Source organism: Perna viridis, chromosome 9 (genome assembly GCF_037379345.1).
Source record: "Perna viridis isolate PV_CMFRI_1.1 ecotype Kerala chromosome 9, ASM3737934v1, whole genome shotgun sequence".
NCBI classification, from domain to species: Eukaryota; Metazoa; Mollusca; class Bivalvia; order Mytilida; family Mytilidae; genus Perna; species Perna viridis.
Genome location: NC_142453.1, coordinates 21,818,020 through 21,840,210, shown reverse-complemented (window position 1 = coordinate 21,840,210; position 22,191 = coordinate 21,818,020). Strand labels below are relative to the sequence as shown.

The window sequence follows — 22,191 nt, the reverse complement described above, 5'->3', positions numbered from 1 at the left end:
AAATGAAGTAAAGGATCTTTCATTCTGACTATAACATCAACCTTAACCACTGCAAAAGCCAAATAGAAATTTGAAAGCCAAGAGAACAGTCCTAGCTTAAAAACATACAGAAACAATTAAGAACATCAAGGCACTGAAGGAACATATTAGCCAAACTGCATATTTGATAGTGGGAGCAAGAGACTGTGTCACAGTTTTAAACTATATACTCAGCTATAACATGCTGATGGTTTGACCAAAAGACGGGATTGATTACAGGGCACCACAGTTGTCCCAATATTAATTTAAAAATACCTTGCTAGCAATTTCAACGCATAGGTTGTTGGGTAAGTACTGAAAAGTGTTTTGACTCCTGCTTTCTCGCAGCCCTTCATGACAAGAATTTGAAATTTGATACTGAATTTTTTTGCCTTTTTTGTTTTTTCTGTTATATATTGTTTCTTTAAATTCTAGAAATGGGAGGATCTTTGTCCACTGGATACATTTCTTTTAGTTCTACATGTAATTACTCATAGCTATACCTGTTTTAGGGTTTATATAATGTAAATGTATTTCTGCCAAAACTTATTTTGGTGTTTAAGGATGTCAATCCAATTTAGCGGCTATTTAACTAACTTTATGACAAACACTCTCTAAAAGAATGAGACATATTCACAATGATTAATTTTGCAGTTTTTTCATGACAGTGAAATTAAATCACTCACCAAAAGAAGTTAGTTTATAATACATGTAATGATTATACAATTATCAATGGAATGCCAAAACTGTATTTAATAAAGTTCATGAAAGGTTCAGTAAAATTTCTTGTCTGTAACTCCATTGATATCCCAAACAGATCTCCATTCCTCTGATCCCAGTAATACAGGGTCTGTTAACCAGCTAGCCTCATGTAACTGCTCAGTAAACCTATCTAATATGGACAGGGTGTATACATAGGAATGGTATGCTGCTCCCTCACTATTGCCTGTGAAAAGAAATGCTCAGTTTTCTCAGAGCTTTGCAGAAAAATATCCTCCTTTATAATAAATTCACCCATTCAGACATGGGAATCAATAGTTCTAAAGAACTGATCTAGATTAACAGAAGAAGTGACCACAAAGTAAATCATAGTCTTAACTAGGATTATCTCTGGATTCTGGAGAAACGCAGAGTGTAATTCTCTAATGTATTGTTGGATCCAATGGGTGGTTCTTGTAGTAAGATCTCCTTTTCTGTGTGAAAATTTAGTTGATTTCATGCATTTTTGGGCAAAAAAAAAAACTCAATACTCCCTCCAAAACATCTGGATCTATGTTTGCAATGCCCTTAGTTTAGTTGATAAATTGATCTGCAACTCAAATTTCTTTGATAAAAAATCTATTTGATATAAAAATCCAAATAAAGTAGACTTTCAAGTTTATGCAAAGAAAAACTAAGCTCAATAAGGGCTAACTCCTGTTCCCCAACACAGTAACCATTTGGTCAAAATACCAAATGGACGTGATAAGCAGTTACAGAGAAAACTGTAATGAAAAAGTCGAGGATGTACGAATAGACACCATGATCACCATATACTTATATCAAAGCAAGGGTACAGTACTAATTTTTTTATATCCAACATCTGAAAATGTCTACGATTATGTACAAATTATTTAAAACCTACCATTTTGTAATGCCTCTGCAATGGGGTGTATATTGACTGGAAAGTTTATCTGAAAATAAAGGTTTGCTAATAAAGACTTGCTTGAATTAGATAGGTACTCTAACAGAAAATAGAAAGATTATTCTTACCATGCCAAACAATAGCCAATATGAATTTTACCATGCAAAACAATAGCTAATATGAATTTAGGCTACGCCTATGAAGGACAGAGCTCATTCTTTGTTTATGGTGGACTGCTATGTTGCTATGGGAGAAGCCTCATTTGGTTAGAAGAATATTTCAGGGAAAGCATAATACATTTCTACACAGCCATAAATTTCCAAATTACTATTAAATAAATATATAAATATAAAATCGTATCCATCAACAAAACAGCACCTCCCCACTTGCGCAATTGTCTACTCCTCTGTCTACCTTCACTTCTGTCAGAATATTTTTTAACCATTCATAGTTCTGGTTTTACATTCTATATTTAGGATGTCACTGATGTTGCGTCTATATCAGTATCAAAAGTAAGGAAATATTTTTTTCTTTCATCACTATTCATATTTTAGGAAATCTAATATAGCATTAGTTTTCACATTTTGTGATTTCTTTTTTTTTCCCCACTATTTCTGTAAATAATACCTATTGAGAGTAAGGGGAAAACTGGACCAAAACCAATTACCTTTTGCAGTTGACTAATAACTTATCATGATTACATACAAAAACAAAGAAATTAGCTCTTTCACACAAAATTAAAATTATTTTTGCATTTACTTCAAGTTTGAATAAAGAAAGTGTAGATCATAAATTCAAAATGGTGCATACTGAGCCCTTCCTTGCACCAGATTGTTCAATGAAAATGGCCATATTGTCAAATTTTATCTACTGGTACATTAATATTTGTTGTTATATAACTATTATTATTTTCAGCTAAATTATAGATTTTAAAATCATGCATTACGAGTACATAAATTCCCAATTCCTAGTTTAAAAACCAAAAATAAGATTTACCTCCCTTTGTACTAGATAAGTAAATTGCTTCATAAACGTGTACATGAAATTCCTTCATACAAATTTTCATTGAAATCAATCAGGCATTTGGGGTGCTTCAGACAAAGTGGAAACTTGCTTGAAGTGCTATTACATTTTGGTAAATTTATCAACATGGGATCAACCCTTTAAAATAAGCCTTATTGATACTTACATCAGGCGTATATAGCCTTTGATAGACATAGTTCAGTATTTCTGCCTGTAAACAGCTTAGTAATTGGTCAGATATGGTACTTGACTGAGATAATACAATGTCTATTCTACCTGTAAACATAATTTTGATTGCAATGATGATTTACATATTATTATATAGGTAGCAGTGTTTTATCGAATGTTCCAAGAGTAATAAATTTCAATTATTCGCACTGTGAAATAAATTCGGTAATTTCACTCTCGCACTTTCTCCTGCCAAAACGTCACAACTTTGATATGGCAATCACAGAATTTAAAATTCATACTGAAATATCTATAAATTATGAAGAAAATCTATATAATAAATAGGATAATCCATTGGTTATCATGAATAACAAAAATATGATCACTTGTGCCAAGAACACTTGAGGATTTAACTCGTGTGTGCAGAACAAGTTCCGCACTCTCATTAAATCTAGGCCTTCGTTGGCACTCGTGATAATATTTTGGTTATTCACTCTTTCCAATTAATTATCCTATTTTTCTGTGTTCAGAAATTCTTTTGATTTGTTAGTACATGCATCAATTTTCATAGTCTGAGAAATTCGATTTGAAAGTGAGTTTCTGAATTGGTTGAAGTCTCCTGACAAGCTACTATTGAAATGAAATAAAAATTCTACTAAAAATTCAAGCAATACAACAGAAATTGGTAGTCTAAATACAAAAATTCTTTAACGGTAATTGCCACAGTTTGATAACAATAAAATTAAAACTATAGAAAGCTTTTCTGGGTTTCATAGTCACTCTCCTGATTTACAATTATGAAATTTTTTTTTTACAAAAATAAGACCATAACTCATGAATGGTAAATGTAAACCAGTGGGATATACTTAAATCAAAACTTAAGTAGCACTCTACATAAGAATCATGCAAAATGTGATTCATGGTTGGGAAGCCTACATATTTTTATTTTTGATATTTTGTTTAAAATGTCATAGTAAACAGAGAGTAACATGTGGTTTTTCATACAACCCATATTCATAGGAGATAAAAATTACACAGAATGCACTGTATATTTCAAATTTGAGGGAGATAACTCTGTAAATGACACTAAAACATAATAGAATCTATTGAATTTTCAATGTTGATTATCTCCGAAGAGCAGGCAGATATGAATTTCACAATATTGACCCATAAAACAACTTAATTACAAAAATAAAAATATATAGCCTTTTTCAGGGTGTATCACATTTTTCAGATTTTGCATGATTCTTACAAAGACAGCTACTTAATTCAATGGCCTTAAACATTTTCAAGAAATTGAAAATGTGATTAACAGACTTAGATTCTTTTTACACCTCTTCAAGTTACATTAGGATGCAGGAGAGATAATATTTTACCTTTCTTTAAATTAACAGTTAATAAATACTGAGCTTTACTGTAAGTGTGGAAAATACTCTTCAGATCTTCAGTACTGGAAAATAAAATATCATTTTAAAAGTACAAGACTCTGTAAAAATCAGGCAAATTGGGAAAAACATGAAATGTGCATCTTAAAAACACACCAATTTGACAATATAACTTCAATCGATGAAGCTGTCGCCCAATTTGAAGTGAAGGTCATTTAATCACTGGATTTGTTTGAAAATTTTTCCTTAGAATGTCAGAAAATTTATGTTTTTGACTGAGTTATCTGCTCTTTAAATGTTAATTTGCACCTGCTTTTCCATGACAATATAAATCATTTTAACAACATAATCTTGTCTTTATTACTTGATTCTTTGGGTAAAAATAGTCAAATGTCAATACAGTAAGAGCCATACTTGGCCCCCTATTTCACAAAAAAAATTAATTTGAAGTGAATGACAAAAAGGTGATATCCACTGTTAAATGGTTAATTAAACTTTTCAATATGGTTTTAGATTTATACCTTTTCATTAATTTTCAGTTTGATTAAGCTTAAAATCTACCAAAAACAACAAAATTGGGAAAAAAATGACAATTTTCAATGCTAATATTGTTATATTCAAAGATTTTTGACAATGTGACCCAGGGATAACTTAACTGATTTGAACTCCTATCAAGGTGGCATTTAGAAATCATAAACAGGGAGCTCTCAAAAATTGCAAAAAATGTTCCATAAGTGTTTCAATTATTGAAAGATTAATTAATTAATTAATTAATGTGATTGAACAATTAAATCATTCATTAAACATTCTACACAATAGACGAAAAAAAAATTCAATGTTTTTGAAGTGTTTTACAAAATATAAAAGCACGTTGCAATTTTTCCTCTGTATATATGACTACTGCTACTTGAAACTGATAACAAAAGACTTAAAAAAATGCAGGTTTAAAAAGGTTTCGCTACATCTATAAAGATTTTAGATGTTTGTTCTAAATCCATATAATGATTTGGCCAATTTTTACAAAACTAACCTTGAACATAATGAATTCATTGATGAACCTAAGGAAATCTTCAATTTTCTTCTTGTCTCTGAAAAAAAATATATGAGAATACAATTCATTGTAAATTGTCATTCAAAATGTTTTGATTATTTTTTTTTCACAATATTATACTAATTATTTAACAATTGATGGATAAGTTTCTTTAGGTTGAAAAAAAAAAAGATAATTTTATAACTTTTTTCTTATTTTGAACTATTAACACTGTTTTTTGAAAATCCTTTAAGAGAAAAAAAAAGGTATATGAGAATTGGATTTTAGAATGCTATAGAGGTTACTATTCACACTGCTACAATGACTCAAGATTAATTAACTATGTACCGTAAACCATAAACCATAAGCTTTTTCTACTAGATTTTAAGGTTATATTTCTCTCAGATATGCAGTTTACAATCTAACAAGAGACAAATATATCATGGATAACTTATTGACAAAATAGAAGAAATCTAAACTTTGGCTGCAATATATTGAGTAAACTGTATCCATGTTGATACAATTTGGTAAATTTCACTCAATAAAAATAAAAAGGAATTTTAGTGGAGTCCGAGGACGCTTACCCTACCAGTACAACTGGTCCACAACCCCAGTTTTTAGTGGAGTCCAAGTTGCTCATTTGTTTTTGTTACTTTGTATGTTTGATTTTAGTTACTTTATGTTCTTTGTTGTGTATGTCTGTTTTCCATGTCTGGTCTTTTTCCCTGGATTACATTCTTCTGATTAACCCTATATCCTTGGTTCCGTTGATTATCTTAAAAATTAGTAAAAATATAATTTCACCTTGAGGTCATAGGTCAAGGGGACATGAAGGGCAAGGTAGAATGTGAAATAGTAATACATTCAGATTCCATAGATCTAAGGTTAAGGTCAAAAGTTAATCAGTTATCACCTTGACAAACTTTTGTATAAAAAGAAAAAGAATGAAAAGAAAAATGTACACAAACATGACAAATACAAACTTTCTTCCTTCTTAAAAGAGCAGTCATTACAAAAAAAACTTACTCCATAAAACAGGTTCCATAAAATTAACATTTTTGGGTTGAGGTATGTTTCCAGTGCTCATGTACTCTTTGACAATAATATTGAGTCTTCCTTGATTTAATGTTTCCATGACAACACAGGTCACAGCTCGATAGTTTGCAAAGAGATGTAAACAAGTAAAAATCCCAAACAGTGTCCATATTAACCTGAAATTAAAATAAAAATAAAAATACCTATCAAAGCTCTAAAAAAGAGCCAACAAACCTGTTTTAAACACCCTGGTGCCCTATTCGGCACTTTTCTGCTAATGTTAATCACTAAGACATTATAAATCCTTTTAAACGACAGCTAAGTACATGTGTACAATCAGAGTTTGATAATTGTACCATTAAGTATTTCACTAATTCATTAAATATTTGTTCTCAAGTTTAAGCATACAGACATCATGTGACCACTCTGATTGGCCAACTAAAAATTAAATTTATTTAAAATTCACTTCATATACTCTAACCATTACTTAGCTTATGAAAGACAATGCAAAAGAGGGGTAAACATGGATTCAACAATTTAAGTACATCTTGAATAATATAGTTGAATCTTGACAAATACTTCATCAATCTTACAGCTGATAGAAGTCTACGAAAATATATTAATGTGCTTTTGAGTAATACTTCAGGAAAGTTGATACAATTTGATAATATCCTGGTGGGCGTTTCTAGAAAAGCAGAGGACACTTACCCTAGCGGTGCACCTGGTCTATGCTCCCAGTTTTTAGTGGAGTCTGAGTTGCTCATTTGCTTTTGTTACTTTGTATGTATGATTTTAGTTAATTCATGTTCTTTGTTGTGTATGTCTGTTTTCCATGTCTGGTCTTTGTCCCTGGATTACATTCTTTTTATTGCCGCTATAACCTTGGTTACCTTGATTACTCTTCAATCCCAAAAACCTGTACAATGACCCCCCTCCCCTTGGAAGCAAAAAAAATATTAAAAACTGCTAATTTAAGTAAAATCAATTAAAAAAAACAACCTCCAAACCACCCTTAAAATGTTTTGGCTACAGGCCTTAATAATGTATTTCTACTGTAAGACAAAGACTGGATAGATAAACATTAAAGCTTTCAAATATTTTTTTTTCCCAATAATATAGTTAAATCTAGTACTATAGCTTTATACTTACATTGGTTTCCCTGTTACTAATGGTATAAGCATGAAGTTACAGATCAAACCAGCCAAGTTTACCAATGTCTCCTGTCAAACAATCAAGACTTTAACAGTTAAGGAACAACAATCTAATAATTTTGGAGGTTAAGAGCACGGCCCAGTTTAATAAAAAAAGCTCAAATGAAGATTTTCCTCAAAGCCTTGAGTTTTTCCTCAAGTATCTAATTTCAAGTCATCTGATTGGTTAAAATTTCATTCAAGGAAATATTTCAGGAAATCCTCAATTTTAGATTTCTTCTGAAATCCATGCAAGATCTGTATTTATTATGAATTTTGATTTTTGTAATTTAAGATCTGACATTTCCTGTTCAACTCTGTTCTGGATTTAACAAACAAATTCAACAAATATCTAAGTTTTAATGCATTCAATAATTTTTCCTTCATAAATATTCAACCATACTTCATTAACAAACATTAAGTGTAAGTCTTTGTAAGATTCAGGCAAAATGGGAAAAATCAGAAACATGCATGTGAAAACCCCACAGATCTGACATTAAAATATCACTCAAAGATGCTTTCTCTATTTGAAAAGACCATTATTCAATTTCTGCATAATTGAATTTTCTTGTAAATTTTCAATAAAATATTAGGAAAATGAGGTTTTTGACAGAGTTATCTGCCCTTTAAATGTTCATTTACAGTGCATTTCAATGAAATAATAACAAAATGCAACAAAATGATATGAAAAATCTTTTTTTTTTTCTATTGATCCTGAAAGCCCAAAAAGTCAAATTATACTACCAAAATGATGGTCTTTTTCATGCCATGTTTCACCAATTAGACTTGCCCTTAAAACATACAGAGACGATATTTTTTGACTCTGCAAAAATGGACCAGAAACCATATTTTTTCAATGAGGTAACAAAAAAAATTTGACATGAAAGGTACATGCCTTAGAGTGCACATAATCATAATAGAGGACAAAATATAAATTACAAGTCTTGAAGCCCAACTTTAATAATTAATAAAGAACATTTTACACTTTTAACTAAGATAAATGTTGTTTCTCCCAAGTAAACATGATAGATTCTGTTTCTCTGATAATTACCTGACTTCCATCCTTAGCTGATACATCAGCCATATTGTTACGCCTGGCTTGATGCTGTGTCAGAGCTGCCCTTGTTGCTCCACCTGCCACCCCTACTATTGACTAAAATAGCATTTATAAAGTTAAATCTGATACAGTTCATTATGTTAATACTCCAGCTTTAAAAAATGATGAAATGCCCTAATTTATTTTGCTCATCACACACAGATTGTACATTGTGCTGATACAATTCCAATTATTGGTTTAATCAAATTTCTTTAAAACAAAATAAAGTACTAAGACGATAATATGCTCACAATGGGAGCTAAATGTTAAAGAAGTCCAAAATGGTAAAATGAAAAAAAAAGGATCCAATATACCACATTTATGAACCAAAAAGGAAATGCTGAAGTTTGCAGGAAGAGGTTTTTGGTCATGTATTAATTTAGCAGGTGCTGCAAAAGGGAAATATGGTCATGATGGTATAGTCATTGACAAACAACATAACAATTGAATATGTAAGAATATGGAATCTAATATAAAGTGCTTCAAAGATCTTCAGACCATGGCAATGGTAAAGCTTGATAGACCAACATCACCGACAGAATTATTTCTGACATCATACGTAAGTTTTATCCAAGTTTACCTACATCACAACAGAATTTTGCTCCATACAGTTGTCATAACATGCCACATCTTGACTGTGCCTTTTTAAAAATTTGATAAAACTAGTTCTATAAGAATCAAAATAAACTTCACCTTGAAAACACCAGCTGTACAGATAATGGGAGTAAATATCATAGGAAAACTTGGTGCTAGGATTTCAATAAAAATTGCCATATCATTCAGGATGTCTGCAAACAATCTAAAATGGGAAAACACTGGTAAGTACATCATCATCCAAAGTGTTGGACCATTCAACAACATTATGGATGACTTGAAAACACTGGTAAGTACATCATCATCCAAAGTGTTGGACCATTCAACAACATTATGGATGACTTGAAATACTTTTGCAGTAATTGTGTGTGTTAAGCTGGCACATGTATAGGTTAATATGTTTCTACTTAATGTATATTATTTTATAGTTATCAATAAATATTTGAGAAAGAGATTTTCATTCTGTTTAAATAAACTATTTCATGGAAAAATAAAATGCACCCATTTGACAAATACATGTAAACAGATAGTGAATAAATAAAAATAATGTATGTTGTTAAATGGTTCAAATTAAACATAAATAAGAATAATGAATAAGTGAAAAATAGCCACATTTAAAAGGTAAAAAGGAACTTATACAAATAACATATAAATAAAACATAAAAAAAATAATTTTTTTTGCACCTTGTCTCTGTGGTGTGGGATAGCAGTTGTCAGTTTTTGTTCAATACTTTTGCCGCTGACAAAGATCGTACAGCTGAAAATTTAGGCCAATATTCTTTAAATTTTTTACATTTTAATCATATTTTATTTGTATGTAGGTCCTATTTACCTTTTAAACGGGGCTATTGTTCACTTATTCACTATTCTTATTGAATAAAAACTTGTGTTTCAATTAAATGATCCACATAGAAATCATTTCATGGGTTATAAACAAATAGCATAGTTGTACTTTTGGGACATCTTATTCATGGAATGAACAGTTATTTCATATAAAGTATTCTACTTAAAGATATTTGTGGTGAAAGTAATGATCGATATATGCTCACAAAATATTGAATTATCTCCCTTTAAAAGAAATTTAAAGTCATTCCATTGATCTTTTTGCAACTTCAAGAAGAAATAAAATCCTTGGTGAATTTTGATATTCTGCAGTGTTCTAGGATTCCACTTTTTCGTCATCCAAGCTAAGTATCATTTTGGTGTGGGAAAGTTTTTCATTAAGTATCACATTCCCTTTGGCAAATTGAGGACTTAAATTTTTGAAGAGATTTGTCATGTTTTTATAGCAGACCAAATGTAAGAAAGTTAACATTTATTTGTAGTTTTCCCATGGAAATCTTAAATTAAAAACACAAACAATCCTAAAACACTGTTCTGAAAAAATATATATTATCTTTTGACCCTTAAACCACCACTTGCATGATTCTTAGATGGAAATATACTTTAACCTTCAAAGATCACTACCTGATGTCTTCACTGAATATTGGTGAAGTCAGGTAAATTATCCACAAATACAAACCTCCATCTCTTGGCATCACAATCCAAGCTTGTTCTTAAAAAAAATGAAATAAGAATCTAACATAGAAAGATATCTTGTTTTCCGGTCTCATACTCATTTATCTTTAAACTTCCGTAAAGAACAATTCTACAAATAAGTTATGGCACATATAATTATTTTTTTTTTTAGAATTATGTGAAATGAACACATCGTGGGTCAAAAGTGCAAATTTTCTGAACTACAATATCATAAATTATGTCATATTTTAAATGAAAAATTATTTTTGTACTGATAGATATCATGCATTTTTTGTTATCCATGAAAAATTAAAAAAAAAAAAAATCATCACAAGAAATATCATATTATAGTAAGTAAAGTATCAGACAATCATTAAAACGATCTATACATCCTTCTTTAAAACATACATGATTAAACCATATAAAGTCTACTTACCCCTGGATCCATGCAAACATAATTCTGCCAACCATCCCTGTTCCATCTATAAAATAAAGTACATTTAGTGATAAATGAAAAAAATGTTATGAAACAAATCATTGCTCAGCATTTTTTTCTTAGAAAAATAAAATTGTACATGCTTACACACATTTGATACTACAAGAAGGTGTACTTACCATAGTATTATAATGTTGCGACTCAAAGAAATTGATTTAAAATAAAGGTAAGCATTAAATGTGACCAATATTATAATTGAGATGAGCAAATCTAGCTACAATCCCTTCAACTTGATTGACATGATATAAAAATACTTGTTAAAATCATTCTAGATAAAATTCATAATATCTGGAAACAGGAAGTCAGACTCATGTTGCAATACCCCTTTGTATCAATTTCTAGTATACTTGATAAAAAATTAACCATGAAATGCAAACCATGCCCTGGCATTAAGAAAACAAATAAGCTACACAGGGTAGTAAGTGAATGCAACCTTTATATACATGTGAAGTTTGAACTCCAAAGAAATGCACCAACAAGTCAGACTCAATGAAGTTCAGTCATGTCAGTAGCAAACAAACCTTTCAGTAGCCATGTGAGTGTGGCTGCCAGAACTGTAGCAGTCTCATCTCCCACCCCTACACCTTTAAGGACAGCTTGATGAGCAAGGGTACCAGTTATACTACTACAAAATGCCTGAAAAAAAATGATAAAGTGAAAACTTTTACCGTATAATAGTAGTAAAGTTGTGGAGGGAAACATGGGCAAACTGTTGTTAGACTGACATCAGCTGCAAGGGATCAAAATAACCATGATGAGCTAGTTGAAGTCAAACATATCTTGCCCACTGGACCACCTAATTTTGGATCCTACCCTGATATCATAAAGGCAAATAAATTTCACTCCAGGTCAGTTCAGTTTCAGCAAAACTTGCCCAATGATACAGTTGAATTAGTTTTCTAATTTCTAGCCCTGCAATTGTAATTTAAAAAATGAGAAAAATTGACGTACATGTAAACTGTTTATTGTAGCAAATAGAGCCCAAAAAATGTACGTCTATATAAGTCTCATAAATATGCCATAAGATCATGCAACAATGGAAACTGTTGTACAATAAAACATTACATGTATATAGTAGAGTACTGCATGGTCCAGCATCTATGCAAGTGTAAAATTAGTTGCAAGTTATGATGTCAGAACGAATCAAAGTATTGTAACATCATAACTTATAACTTATTTTACGCTTATGATTTTTTGTGAAAAGGACTGCTGAGTATTCTTAGCAATTTTTGACTTCTTAGAATCAACAGACTGATTGGCATTGCCATGGAAATTAAGAATATTCTCAAAATTAAGTTTTCATAAAAATTTTGTTACCCCTGGACCCTGATATGGAATAATTCTAGTGCTGATTAACAAGCTACTGTACAATGTATTTCTTTAGGACGCTTACCCTACCTGTGCACCTGGTCCATGTTCCCAGTTTTCAGAGGAGTCCGAGTTGCTCACCTGCTTTTGTTACTTTGTATGTATGATTTTAGTTACTTTATGTTCTTTGTTGTGTATGTCTGTTTTCCATGTCTGGTCATTGTCCCTGGATTACATTCTTTTGATTACCGCTATAACCTTGGTTCCCTTGATTACTCTTTAATGAATTTTTTTTTTTATCTTTGTTAAATAATTCAGTTAAATAACTGTAAAAAATATGTTCAAATACTGAAAAAATGAATGCACTATCAAATGTGGGTCAAAGACAGAAATGGCAAAATTTCGTTAAACAGAAAAATAGACATCAGACAGAATAAATAACACATTAAACTATTAATTCAGTATTGGTCTGCAATTATATATACTAGAGTAAAAAGTACTGCATAGCACTGAGTATCATAGGCCATTCTACAGGTTTTATAACTGATGAAATAAAACACCTCTTTCTAGAGCAGTTATGTATAATTTTGCCTATGCAAAAGTGACTAAGGGTTTTAGATCCTATTTCAACCTGCCTGATATAATGAGTGAATCTGGGGTACATGTATGCCATGAATGAAAGTCATTTTGATGATTTAATAATGATTACTCATCAACAGACTTCATGTTCCATTTAAAAAATTATCTAATAAAATTGGCAGCAGGTGATTTCATCTGGCTATAGAATTATGGAATCCAGAGCAGCCCATGTACATGTACCTGTATAGTGTCCCAGACTTGATACTGTAAGTAGTCCGTACTGACACTTTCTGGATAACCTTGTGGTAAAAACACAGACTGAAAAAGCATATACATACAATTAATTAGCAACTTCAACAGTCTAATGAGTACAATGTCAATGCATCAGAATTATACAGTTTTCTCTTCATATATGTTATTTAAACTACAATAGTATAATCCATCCATTTATTGCAGTCTAATTAAAGAAATTCACAGGGAAATCATAGATAGGCTTCTGTTGTAAAAAGAAAACATTTATGGGGCCTCAAACTAATTTTAAACAAAATACTGCAAAACTAACAGAACTGAATAAGCAACTGGGACTTCACTAAAAACCTGGGAGCATCAGGACCAGGTGTACTGGTAGGGTAAGCATTCTCTACTTTTTTTAGAAACACTTGCCAGGTTGCTCATAAAATATCAAGTGCGGGGTAGACAAAAGAGGAAATGAAAACAATGACACTTTGAACAAATCAGTTCTCATGGTGCTGATGAATTCACCATATTGATAAACAAGTTCATAATGACAACTTATGTAGTGATAACTTAAATCTTGTAGCAACATAACCCTACTCCAGAAGCCTAACTGTAAGAAGTCTAATGTGGTACAAATAGTCTGTAGTTATGGCAAGGCCTATATGGAAAAAAATATATATGACACTTTTATTATTACAGTATAAACCAGTTGTAGTGAATAGAGAAAAAATATCACTTAGTTCACAGATACTGCTACTTTTCTTAACATCCCTTCAGCAACTGTTTTTATATCATATGTTATGTCAGAGCTTGCCGAAACTATGCAGACCTTTTGTATCGCACTACAACTCTAACAAATAGGTTTTTGGAACAGGGTTATGTTGCTACAAGTTTGAAGTCATCACTACAGAAGTTTTATGGTCGTCATCATGAACTCTTTGATCCTTATGGTGTACCCATCTGCACCGTGAAAACTGATTTATTCAACAGGTCATAGTTTTCCTTTCCTCGTTTGTCTACCCTGGACTGGACTTTTTATGAGCAACTCGGCGGGTGTTTCTAGAAAAGCAGAGGACACTTACCCTATCGGTGCACCTGGTCCATGCTCCCAGTTTTTAGTGAAGTCCGAGTTGCTCATTTGCTTTTTTTATTTTGTATGTATGATTTTAGTTACTTTATGTTCTTTGTTGTATATGTCTGTTTTCCATGTCTGGTCTTTGTCCCTGGATTACATTCTTTTGATTGCCGCTATAACATTGGTTCCCTTGATTACTCTTTCATTATTTTGGGGTATGTCTTGTCTGCTACCACTGTGTTCCAGAAGTAACAAGCTCTGTCCAACTGATCATGCACAAATTCACAGGTTAATATTTTAAAACGTGGATCAACAAAACAGCCTTATTTAATTACATCAATTAGGTTACATTCCCTTTTGGGATTCAGTTTCGGATTGTTTTATGATTTGCCCATCCACTCTATGACACTGAATACCAAAAGGTATAAGCATGCAGGAAGATGAATCTGGAATCGTAGTACCTTATTACATGCACAATATTAATCGGTATTCAAGTGGTTTTAGAAAACTTTAGTATATAAATGTTTAAGAGGTCACTGCTTACTCTAAAAAAATGAGACACTGAAGTAAACTTTGCAGAGTTGTCAATCGTTTTAACAACACCATTGGGCTGTAAAATGTATTTCTTCTTTACATTTGAAGACCCATAAACTTCTTGACAGAGCAAAACGTCATTAGGCATAGCAAAATTGAAATTTACACGTGAAATGTAAACAATATACTGGTCCTTGCTATAAGTTTTAAGTGGTGATAGGGAAGATTACAGAAACCAGTTCGTTTCTGTGAAAAATTGTTGTTTCTTTCCTCTGTCATTTATTATCCCCTGTCAAGGACTTTGCACTGAATGATTTCTGTACAGAAATCGATATAGAGTGTATACAACATAAAAGGCATGGATTTTTCATGCATGACGTTTTGTTTTAGCAATAATCAATGGTGACTTTAATGGTAACTAAACTGTTTGCCTACAGTACTACAAATACAAATACTTTATTGGCATAAAAAAAAACTTATAAAGCCTTTATTAAAGGAAATATAGTTTTGACCCAATTACAACATAATATACGGCATATAAACATGATATGCATCATAGAACTATAATAAAGAGATTTGCAACTAGCGGAAATCTCCGGCGAGATCTTGTACTTACTTAATTGACAATGACCACTTGACTTTAAATGATCATATTCATAACTAAAAAAGTATTGCGAATTTTGAAATAAAACCTCCTGTTTCCTATTCTAGGACATCTTAGCTCCATCTTCATACCAATTTTTTTCTTTTTACCAAAACATACACAGAAGAAGTATTGAAAACAGGTTACCTACCCCCGATTTAACGAAAATGAAAATAATACAAAATTGAATCCTTTATTTTCAAATTAACGTATCGCAATTTTTTGCTTTGTTTTTAAAGATAATTGAGTAAAAGCTTCATTTTCCCATTTTTACATTTTCTGTGGGTCTGCTACAATTTATTTCAGATCATTTCATCAAAAGGGGAAAAAGTAATTCTATAAACAAGTGGAAAGATCAGGGAATCTAGTTTTCTGCCATGCGATAATTTTATTAAGTGACTGGCTAATTAACAAGTTTTTTATTTCTTTGATTATAGGTCTCTGTTATGACACAGTTACAACATAATATATGGCATATAAACAACAAGACATACATGTAACGTTGAAAATATTACAGAGATGTTAACATTATGATGTACTGCATAAAATCAAATTAATTTGTTTCTTACTTCAAACAATAATTAGTATCATGCAAAGGAAAAAAAATTAGACGATATATTAGAATGGACTATAATATATATAGTGATGTTAAGTTATTAAACTGATATAAAAAAGTTTATATGAATGAACAAAATAAGTAAAAAGACTATACCAGAAAAGAAAAGTTTATTCCAAGTTTTCTACTACTTGTATAAAGATTTATTTCAATGGAAATGTATTTTTTTACATTTAATTCCAGTAAGCCTCTTGGAAAGGTTTGATGAGGAGCCAATATGAGTACTGTGTTCATGTCCTGCCTTGTTGGATTAGTTTTTCTTATTCTCTACCTCATTGCTGTAAAGCTAACACAGTTTGTCAAATGGCATCGTAGGATGGTGAAGATTTTATCTCATTTTCCTGGTCCTAAATCACACTGGTTCTTTGGCAATGCCTTACAGGTAGGTATAGTTATATTAAGGCCAACAAAATATATCTGTTTAAGGTTACATTGGATGAAAAAATAAGGTTGGTACGTAGATAGATGTAGGTCAGTCTTTTTTTTTTTGAATTATTTAATAGACACTAAAGGGAGGATTGCGATATGTGATAAAATATGATAGTTTAGTGGCATTTCATAAAAACATGTACTAGGGTAAGCAGAAAATATGGTAGGTTGGGTAACCTTAATGCTAAACAGCCAAGTTTTTGCTTTGGCCTAAAGAGTTGATGCAGCATTGTTGATCTTTATCACACCTCTGCTTGGAGCAGTTGCACACTGCAATCACCTTGTCTGTCCATACATCTGTCTGTTCCATCACTCTATTATAACAGATTTTAGGACAAAGTGTTTTAATATATTTTATAAATGGCATTTTTTAACAAGATGACTTGTACCATGTCTTCTTTGAAGTAAATTAGTATTTTTTAAAATATCCATTTTTTCATTTTTTTTTCTAATTTAGTATGCATTTTCAAAGGTCATTAGAGGTATTATACATGTAGCTTAAGCAACCTGAAAAATATTAAACTTTTTTTGAGAATTCAGTATTTATACCAGTAGAATTATCTCCCCTTACAAATGTTGAGAGAATTTAGTGGGATATTTTCAATTAAGAGAAAAATATGCAATTTATACAATTAATACTGATAGCCCAGAATTTATATTGATCTTATTTCCACAGAATAATACTCCAGACTTATAAAGTTCTACATGTTCTAAGACAACATTGATTGAATTAAGTGTCAGTCCCTATAAGAATCAGGCAGAAAGTGAAACATGGAATTGAAAAACACATTATTTTGATAGTGTAATTTGACTATTTGCACCATCAGAATCAAGGAAAACACACAAGATTTTCCATATCATGCTGGACCATTGAGTTACAATTTCATTGAAATGCCCTGAAAATGAACATTTCAAGGGCAGATAACTGTCAAACACATCATTTTTCTAAGATTCTATTAAAAAATTTGGGAGCCAATCCAACAGTGCAGAGATCTAGTATTAGTCTTTCCAAATAAGGAAAGCATCCTTGAGTGATATTTTATGGTCAGGTCGGTGGGGTTATGACGTACATGCTTCTGATTTTTCTCAATTTGCCTGATTCTTAGGAACACTTACACTTAAAAATCAGATATATATCTATTTTCTGTTCTCAGATTGGATGTTTTCATGACTTCATCAGTAGAATGCATGACCAATACGTAGAAAAACAACACTCCAAGGGCTACAGCTTCTGGATATTCAGAGTGCAACCTGTGTTATATCTGACACACCCTGACACAATTAAAGTGGTGATGAAATCAAACGCACCTAAAGCTAGGGGAAATATAGGATATCACTTCATGGTGCCGTGGATAGGTAAATTAACAAGTCTTGGTGTATGGAATGATTATATGTTTAGCTGTTACGTTATCCATCCTATGAAACAATATTTTGTAAAAAACATCTGTTAGGTTTTTATTAGTAAATCTTCGAAAATACTTTAGTTTTTACAGTATTCTTGTGCCAAGCAGTAAATGAAATGTCTATGTATGAAATCATTTTTTTTTGTGCGCCTTCTAGTGACATTAATTTTACTGCTGACAGTATGTTCATCTGTCCCATAATTTTTTTTTTCAAATAAAAGTTTAAAAAGACTTTTCATGGTAAATATACTGGGTAATGACTTTTTTAGCCTCTGAAAAAAGTATTTTCAAAGGTACCCGGTACATTCTTGTGGCCATTACTTGTCAACTACCACAACAGTGAAAATTAATGTACACTGAAAAAACAGATACTACCATTTCAATATTTAAATAACTTAATTGATTTGAACTTTTTCTTAACCAGGAGACAGCTTACTGGTGACACATGGACCTAAATGGGAGAGGAATAGGAGACTATTGACTCCTGCCTTCCATTTCAGTGTTCTCAATGGTTATTTCAAGATATACAATAATGTTGCTGATACATTAATGGTAAAATATTTTATTACAGATTCTTGTATTTTGTTTGTGAATTTCTCAGTGGTCTAATAGCATGGCCCTAGCACTGACTGGAGAAAGTTAACGATTTAAGGGAGTAGACCTAGGGTAAGGGACACAACTCTTAAAAATCATTGGAACATTTGTTATTATCATTTTACATCAATATCATGTAAGTATCAAAGTAACTTGGACTGATTTCATGATATCTCTGAATTACCATACTTGTTACAAGATATGTATACTCATGATGGCTGTTGTGCAAAGCTAAGTGTGTTTTGATGATAAAAATTTTCTTCTGAAATGCAAAAATTATTTGTCAATGGTGAAAAAAAATTGGCTCAATAAAACTACATGTAGATGATAGTCAGATGCAGGCAAAACCTAATGGATAGACTAAATGCAGAATATAAAAAGGAATAGTGTATCAGTTAATTTTTTATGGTATTTAGCTTTTTTTACTGTGCCATCATAAGTCTTTGAGAAAAGTCACTTTGAAATAGTAATCAAAACAAAAGCACATGGGAATGGTAATCAAAACAAAATCACATGTGAATGGTAATCAGAACAAAGTCACATGGAAATGGTAATCTGAACAAAGTCACATGGGAATGGTAATCAGAAGAAAGTCACATGGGAATGGTAATCAAAACAAAGTCACATGGGAATAGTAATCAGAACAAAGTCACATGGAAATGGTAACCAAAACAAAGTCACATGGAAATGGTAATCAAAACAATGTCACATGGGAATCGGAATCAGAACAAAGTCACATGGCAATGGTAATCAAAACAATATCACATGGGAATGGTAATCAGAACAAAGTCACATGGGAATGGTAATCTGAAAAAAGTCACATGGAAATGGTAATCAAAACAAAGTCACATGGGAATGGTAATCAGAACAGTCACATGGGAATGGTTATCTGAAAAAAGTCACATGGGAATGGTTATCTGAAAAAAGTCACATGGGAATGGTAATCAGAAGAAAGTCACATGTGAATGGTAATCAGAACTAAGTCACATGGAAATGGTAATCAAAATAAAGTCTTATGGGAATGGTAATTAGACCGAAGTCACATGGAAATGGTAATCAAAACAAAGTCACATGGAAATGGTAATCAAAACAATGTCACATGGGAATGGTAATTAGAACAAAGTCACATGGAAAAGGTAATCAAAACAAAGTCACATGGAAATGGTATTCAAAACAAAGTCACATGGGAATGGTAATCAAAACAGTCACATGGAAATGGTAATTAGAACAAAGTCACATGGAAAAGGTAATCAAAACAAAGTCACATGGAAATGGTAATCAAAACAAAGTCACATGGAAATGGTAATCAAAACAAAGTCACATGAGAATGGTAATCAAAACAAAGTCATATGGAAATGGTAATCAAAACAAAGTCACATGGAAATGGTAATCAGAATAATGTCACATGGAGATGGTTATCAAAACAGTCACAAAAAAATCACAGGAAACAGTTGAGGAAACAGTTGCTGAAATAATTACAACACATTTAATAATGATGCTCTTGTGAAAGAGAGAATGATAGAAAGTTTAAATCTCCTTCTTAATCAGCTTATTACCTTATGCATTTTATCAAGTAATTGTCATTTGAAAGATCATTTTTTCCCTTGAAGATTGTTAATGTATGAGCAGTAAAAGGAAATAAAATCCCATATTAATTTTGAACTGATACTAGAAATTTAAACTCTTTATCACTCTACTGCAAGTGGTCAACTTCTTCATAAACTGAAAGAACGGTCACAGGAAGTGATAAATACAGAAGAAGCAGAGTAGCTGCACATCTGAACTAAAGAGAAAAAGACCAGATCCATAATTAAACAATGAACAATTTGTATATGCATACACACAAATGCAGTTCTGTGTTATATTGATAAACTCAGTCTAATCAAAATTGTTCTTTACATTTTTATTATTCTGCATAGAAATTAAAAGCAGTTTTTGCACAATATGTATTAAAATATATCATAGCAATCACAGTATATATAAACGGTAATAGTATTAGAAAACAAGTGTTGAGAATAGACTTAAGTGTCAGTATTTGTAAGAATCAGGCAGTGGGTGAAACATAGTATGAAAAAAACCATCATTTTAATACTGTAATTTGAGTATTTTCACCATCAGAGTCAAGGAAAACAGACAAGATTTTCCATATCATGCTGGACCATTGAGTTACAATTTCATTGATATAAGCTGAAAATGAACACTTCAAGGGCATATAACTCTGACAAACACCTCAATTTTCTAAGGTTCTATTGAAAAATTTTTGAGCAAAGCTGGTAATGCAGAGATCAAATAATAGTCTTTTCAAATAGAAAAGGTATCCTTGAGTGATATTATTTTGTCAGATTGATCAGATCAATGGGTTTTTGACATGCATGTATCTGATTTTTCCCATTTTGCCTGATTCTTGCAAATACTTAACCTTAAACATCTTATCCTTTTTAATCTTACAGGATAAGCTAGCCACAGGTAGTAAGAATGGTGGTTATATAGAGGTGTACCAAGCTTCAGCCTTAGCTGTACTGGATAATTTACTACAGTGTTCACTTTCTTATCAGGGGAATATACAACTGGCTGGGTTTGTTTTATTTTCTTTTAAGGAGGTAGACCTAAGGTAAGGGACACAACTCTTTAAAATCATTGAAACGTTTGTATTCAGGATCTTTATATCAATCTCATGTAAGCATCAAAGTAATTTGGATTGATTTCACTCTGTTTCAATTGAAAGCTTGAAAGGCTTAAGTAAAATTGAATATGATAAAAACATATCACTAATTTCAAGAGTTATGCCCCTTACCCCAGGTCTACCTTCTTAAAAGTCAGATCATTATACAACCCTGAAATTGTCAAAAACAGACACTTTCTAAAGTCCCTTTGGGACTGTTAAATGCATTTTGCACCTGTGTTAATCCCTGCCTTAACCAAAAAAAAAATATTTCTGTATTAGAGGAGATTGATTTGGATTGATTGATTGTTGATAGTTTAATGTCCAGTCACAAATATTCCATGCATAATCAGGCAACGAAAAATCATTTTCAGAAAATGGGAATGGAAACAATTTTTCTTACTCACACTGGAAAAAAAGAGAAATGAAAAAGGGAATAATTTTGTCAATCATAGTGGCTCCAATGATATTTTTTTAGAGAAATCTACAAATGGGGTCTTTAATGTGCACGACTTGTGTAATGTTCCATACACACAGGGACTTACTATGGTCCCCAATAAGATTTTCCTCTTAAGAGCTGTCAACCAATGAAGCAAGGGCTACCCATTCAGCCACTTGGGGTACACTACTTGGAATCTGTGGACCATTGGCCAGACTTTTAAGTACTCTTAGATGCCTTGTCAACAAGCTGTTCTGCTTCTGATCCTATTGGTACCACAGAGGATTGGTTTTGGAAAGTTTCATTGTAAAGACATCTATGATATACTGTATTCTAAGAATTTGTCCCAACTTTAAGCATTAAATTCCATTGTAAAGAATAGAAATTTTTAATCTTTTTATTTGATTAAATTTGAAATTTTAATGATGCAACAAATACAATTTGATGACTTTGTTTATTGCATTAAATCTTGTGAACATGACACATATATTTAAT

The 22,191-nt window shown here is 31.5% G+C and overlaps 2 protein-coding genes across 3 annotated transcripts in view; one reads left to right on the top strand and one right to left on the bottom strand.

The window, feature by feature from the left end:
• Positions 1–700: 700 nt before the first annotated feature.
• On the bottom strand, positions 701–15,128 carry LOC148607325 (RUS family member 1-like). Its single transcript, XM_088544378.1, has 14 exons — positions 14,921–15,128; positions 13,305–13,382; positions 11,699–11,813; positions 11,118–11,163; positions 10,686–10,718; positions 9,263–9,368; positions 8,525–8,626; positions 7,433–7,503; positions 6,275–6,459; positions 5,249–5,306; positions 4,210–4,283; positions 2,832–2,941; positions 1,643–1,691; positions 701–964 (listed from the first exon to the last, which is right to left on the bottom strand). The coding sequence occupies exons 1-14, from the start codon at positions 15,056–15,058 to the stop codon at positions 792–794; spliced, it is 1,338 nt and encodes a 445-aa protein (XP_088400504.1). The 5' UTR covers positions 15,059–15,128; the 3' UTR covers positions 701–791.
• Positions 15,129–15,187: 59 nt separating this feature from the next.
• The window catches only part of LOC148607322 (cytochrome P450 4A10-like), a 33,973-nt gene continuing 26,969 nt past the window's right edge, over positions 15,188–22,191 (top strand). For both annotated transcript variants that reach the window (XM_088544375.1, XM_088544376.1), the window contains exons 1-5: positions 15,188–15,324; positions 16,353–16,551; positions 17,753–17,954; positions 18,426–18,553; positions 21,046–21,170. In XM_088544375.1, coding sequence (XP_088400501.1) covers positions 16,387–16,551; positions 17,753–17,954; positions 18,426–18,553; positions 21,046–21,170 — 620 coding nt within the window. In that variant the 5' untranslated portion in view covers positions 15,188–15,324; positions 16,353–16,386. The remainder of the gene's footprint in view (positions 15,325–16,352; positions 16,552–17,752; positions 17,955–18,425; positions 18,554–21,045; positions 21,171–22,191) is intronic.